The sequence below is a fragment of the Nanorana parkeri genome, unplaced genomic scaffold, assembly GCF_000935625.1.
Source record: "Nanorana parkeri isolate BGI_ZX_2015 unplaced genomic scaffold, ASM93562v1 scaffold866, whole genome shotgun sequence".
In the NCBI taxonomy this organism is placed as follows: domain Eukaryota; kingdom Metazoa; phylum Chordata; class Amphibia; order Anura; family Dicroglossidae; genus Nanorana; species Nanorana parkeri.
The window spans coordinates 362,890-366,969 of NW_017307134.1; the positions used below are offsets into that span (position 1 = coordinate 362,890).

The 4,080-nt window shown below is 39.2% G+C and overlaps 1 protein-coding gene across 1 annotated transcript in view; it reads right to left on the minus strand.

Annotated features, from left to right (window-relative positions):
- Positions 1-342: 342 nt before the first annotated feature.
- Positions 343-4,080, minus strand: part of IGF2R (insulin like growth factor 2 receptor) — a 120,202-nt gene continuing 116,464 nt past the window's right edge. Inside the window, exons 47-48 of the mRNA XM_018565607.1 lie at positions 3,943-4,012; positions 343-1,739 (exon numbers count right to left, since the gene is read on the minus strand). Coding sequence (XP_018421109.1) covers positions 1,353-1,739; positions 3,943-4,012 — 457 coding nt within the window. The 3' untranslated portion in view covers positions 343-1,352. The remainder of the gene's footprint in view (positions 1,740-3,942; positions 4,013-4,080) is intronic.

Below are 4,080 nucleotides of genomic sequence, written 5' to 3' on the forward strand. Positions count from 1 at the left end.
TTATTGCAATCAGAATTAAGATCGTAATGGAAAACATGGATGCTTGGTCTTTGAGGGTGGACTTGTTAGAGGGGTTAATAATAGGCCACTTTCTTCTTACCTTATAACCTACAGTCCTTGAGAGATTCCTGTTGACACTGCATAAGTGAACTATGACCATCATTCCGATATCACAGCACAGTGATATATCAGAATAGACCTGAACTACCTACAATGAGACCACAGTTGAAATCAGACATTGCGCCTCTTGGAAACTGAGGGGACTGCAAGGGGCTGGAGTCACCTTATATTGCCAGAAGATGTCTCGAGCACTGACTCCATGTACGGTTAGATTTTCTTTTTAGACTTTTAGTCGGTTTTAAACTTGTTCCCTTCAAGATCACCTAATCAAAGTTCAAATGTGCAATTTCAGGCTTCCATAGGGTTTCCATTTCAGACTACATGAATACACTGTGGCAGAAATTTTGGCAGAAAACAAAATGTCCAAAAATATTAAATGAACTACAAAAATGTCAATGGCTTTGATTTTAAGCTGAACACAGACTATACCACTTCAAGACATTAAGTTATTTCTAATAAACACAGTTCAATACCTTCATTCTGTAATTGGATATTGTGCACAGTAAAGCAGCGATTTTATGTTTATTATTTTAAAAAGAAGAAAAAAAAAAAAAAAATGTAGAATTATTCACTGCATTCTTCGGTATGGAATCCAAAAAAGGATGTTATCAACACATTTAAATTAAACTCTGGTTTCAAGACAAGTATTACAAGTATATAGGAGTGCATTTCCTAAATATAGATGGGATCTGTCCCCTTCATTGAGTTCTGCAGTACCGCCCTGCCAGCAGGATTAACTTGCTGCTATGTTCAGCCAACCTGAGTTGTAGTTCAAGTGAATAAATAGTAGTCAAACTTTGTTGATGTCATCCAGTGGCAGAGGATCCAACATATAGATTTAACTTGTATCTTCAGTCTTTCATTGATTACAAAGAGTAATTTACATAGAACAAGAAGATGCCAGCTCCCGTACTTAGAAAAACCAAACAAAAACAGAATCCCAATGATTACATATCGCATTTAGTGCAGGGGTACGCAGAAATGCTGCACAGAAAGCTTCCCTAAGAGTCTTCAGTGCAGAAAGGGTTAATCCGCATCATCTGATTATCGCTGTAAACTGAAGAGAAAGAAAAGATCCCTGTCTTCCCTAATATCTACATTTTAGGCTCAACCCATTAAAAGGTCAAAAGAAAACAGGTTGAGTTATGCGTATTTGGTTGCAGTAGCATTGTCCATTTAAACAATGTTATTTTAGGCACAGTTAGGAGCAGAGATTGAAAATGCAGCTGGCACTAAATGTTAAGCATGTCCTCGTCACTGTCGTCATGAAACGAAGCTACATTCAGCTTGTCCTCTTTATTTTGTTGGCCAGATCTCGACTTTCTAGTCTTTTCTTGCCCTCCGTTAAAAACTCCTATCAAGTTCTCGTCACTGCCGGAAGGATATGTGGCTATTGGCTGTTTTTCACTCTTCTTCTGGTTTCTTGCCGACTGTATTCTGACTTCTGGTACGGTCAGGACCTCATCTTCACTGTCGAGGTCATCCACATGCAATGATGTGAACGCCCCAGCCTTCACGCTTCTGACATGGCCGTTCTCGTGGTGAGGCTGTGAGTGGCCTCCAGACACTTCTTCCATAAGCCACTCAGTTTCGTTGTCCATTTCTTCTTCTGTGTTGATCTAAATAATGTAGCAAATGAAAAAAAAAAAGTTATATTGACAAATAACAAACACTTATAAACCTCCAAAAGTGCAATCCTTCCTAACCGACACTGCTCCTTCATGGCTTCCAATCATCAGCCAGGGGAACGCCGAGTGGCTGCCAATGGAGCACGCCCTCCCTTCAATACTCAATAGTCCCTAGATGAGAGACTGTCGCACACCAAGGTAGAAAAAAAAAAAACTTGTTGCACTCCTTACCAGATAGAGATACCTGACATACAGGTGGGTGCTTGAAGCGACCACGGATGGCACCGTGGAAAAACTGAATGTATAGAAATGTCACCAGCATACCAATGAGTCAATGAAGAACGTGAAAGTCCATTTATTGAAGGAACATCGCCATTCAAAAACTGGCACTTTTGTGGCCACACAGGGTCCCCTTCATTAGGCTAATTCTGAAACCTGATGAAGGGGACCCAGTGTGGCCCCGAAAGTGCTAGTTTTTGAATGGCAATGTTCCTTCAATAAATGGACTTTCACGTTCTTCATTGAATCATTGGTGCGCTGGTGACATTTCTATACATTCATGTCGCACACCAATGACATCACTGTGTATAAAAAACAACTTTATTCCTGCTCCATCTGTGCCGTACAGTCCCACCTCTGGTCTGCCCCTTCTAGCGCGTTTCACTCTTACAGGCTTCATCGTTGATTTCTCTTTAACTAAGCCCAAAAAGGTTAAACGCATCAGTGAGGGGCAGACAGATGGTGAGATTGTGTGACAGACATGAAGTTGGAATAAAGTTGATTTTACCAAAAGTAACATCAGTGTGCAAACATTCAAAATTAACCCAATTTTCTGCATTAGGCATTTCAGTTTTGGGCATCTGAACTACTGTCTTAATTGTTAAAGTGTATCCAAAGCCATAATATAGCGTTGGATAGAGTAGGAAATCGTTGGAACAGGAATAGGGAAAGTCTTCCAATAGGGAGGATCATTTTGCATTCTTAAAATAATTTGTATCTATGGGGCGAGAGAAGTAAAGGGAAATCTACACAATGGGACACAGATAGGGAGAAAAACAAAACACGATGTGTTTTCTTTAGATTTACTGTAAAGTTTATCTAAACCCAAAAGCAAAAATATAATATATTGCAGCTTAGCAATTCTTAGATCTAGTGGCTGCATTAGTTTTCTTTTTTTTTTCAGGCTTCTCCCTTTATTTTCACCTGGTGATCCAGCCAACAAGTCTGTTATTTTTTTTACTTCTTTTTTTTTGTTTGTTTCTTTTTTAAAAGCTTTGTAAAGATTGCCCGGGGAATTCAACTACATGCCAAAGACAAGACCTGTTTGAGACCAAGCGTCCCTGTCTGCTGTATTAATGTCAAACAGACAGGGATAGTAGTAAGCAATTTATTATTCGCAGGGGGAACGACAGAACAGCACTTCACAGCTATACTGTAACTTAACCTGCGTTATTTTTTTACTTCTTTTAACAGACCGAGCTGTCCAGCAAAATTGGCAGATAGAGGGTTGGGACAAACTATTTAAAACTGAAAAGGGGTGTTTACAATGGTCAGCTTCTGTTCATAGAGTTAAAACCTTTATCCCTAAAGAAACAAAAAGCCATTGCTGTACAAGCTTAAAAAGTGTAAGCTGGAGTTTGGCTGTAATTTGTCCATCTAAATTTACTAGTGCATCAAACACTACCCTCTCTCCAGGTTGACAATGCTGCTGTCCAAAGATGGATCCATTGCTCTTCCATAGAGTGGAGCCACCCCAAGTTAGGAAGTGTGGTAGTGGCCAGATCACCAGAAAAAAAAAAGGTAAAAAAAACTTAAAGAAAAATAATGAAGCCAGCACATTTGAGGTAGACTGCGGTATATTTTTTGTTTTTGGGATAAGATGGCCTTTTTATGGTTGCTGCACCTCACGCTAGAAGAATAACACAATGAACACTATGCTATAACCATAATCTTTTTAGCTGACTGTAACAGGCAGCAAGAGAGGTGAGTATCTATCTTCTTTGCAGGACGCCCTTTATTTTAGGTATTAGTTTTAGCAAAATATCGCTTTAATATTACTTAGAATACTTTTCTTGGGCGGGCATTTTCAACACTCAAAATTCAGAAACCTAGAGCAACCAGCGTTTAGCTTTCAGAACTCTGGCTCAATGCTGCCCTATTAAATACACCTGAATGTTAGAAGGCCAAAATGTACCTTTGTGTATTTATAGGACACACTGGAACTCCTTCTACAGCAGTTGGTTAATTTGTACATCACGGTTTCCCTAAAAGTAAACACAAAAAAAGTTAAATGTATAATATTTTTCGGAGATGCGAGCTTGCTACCACTTGT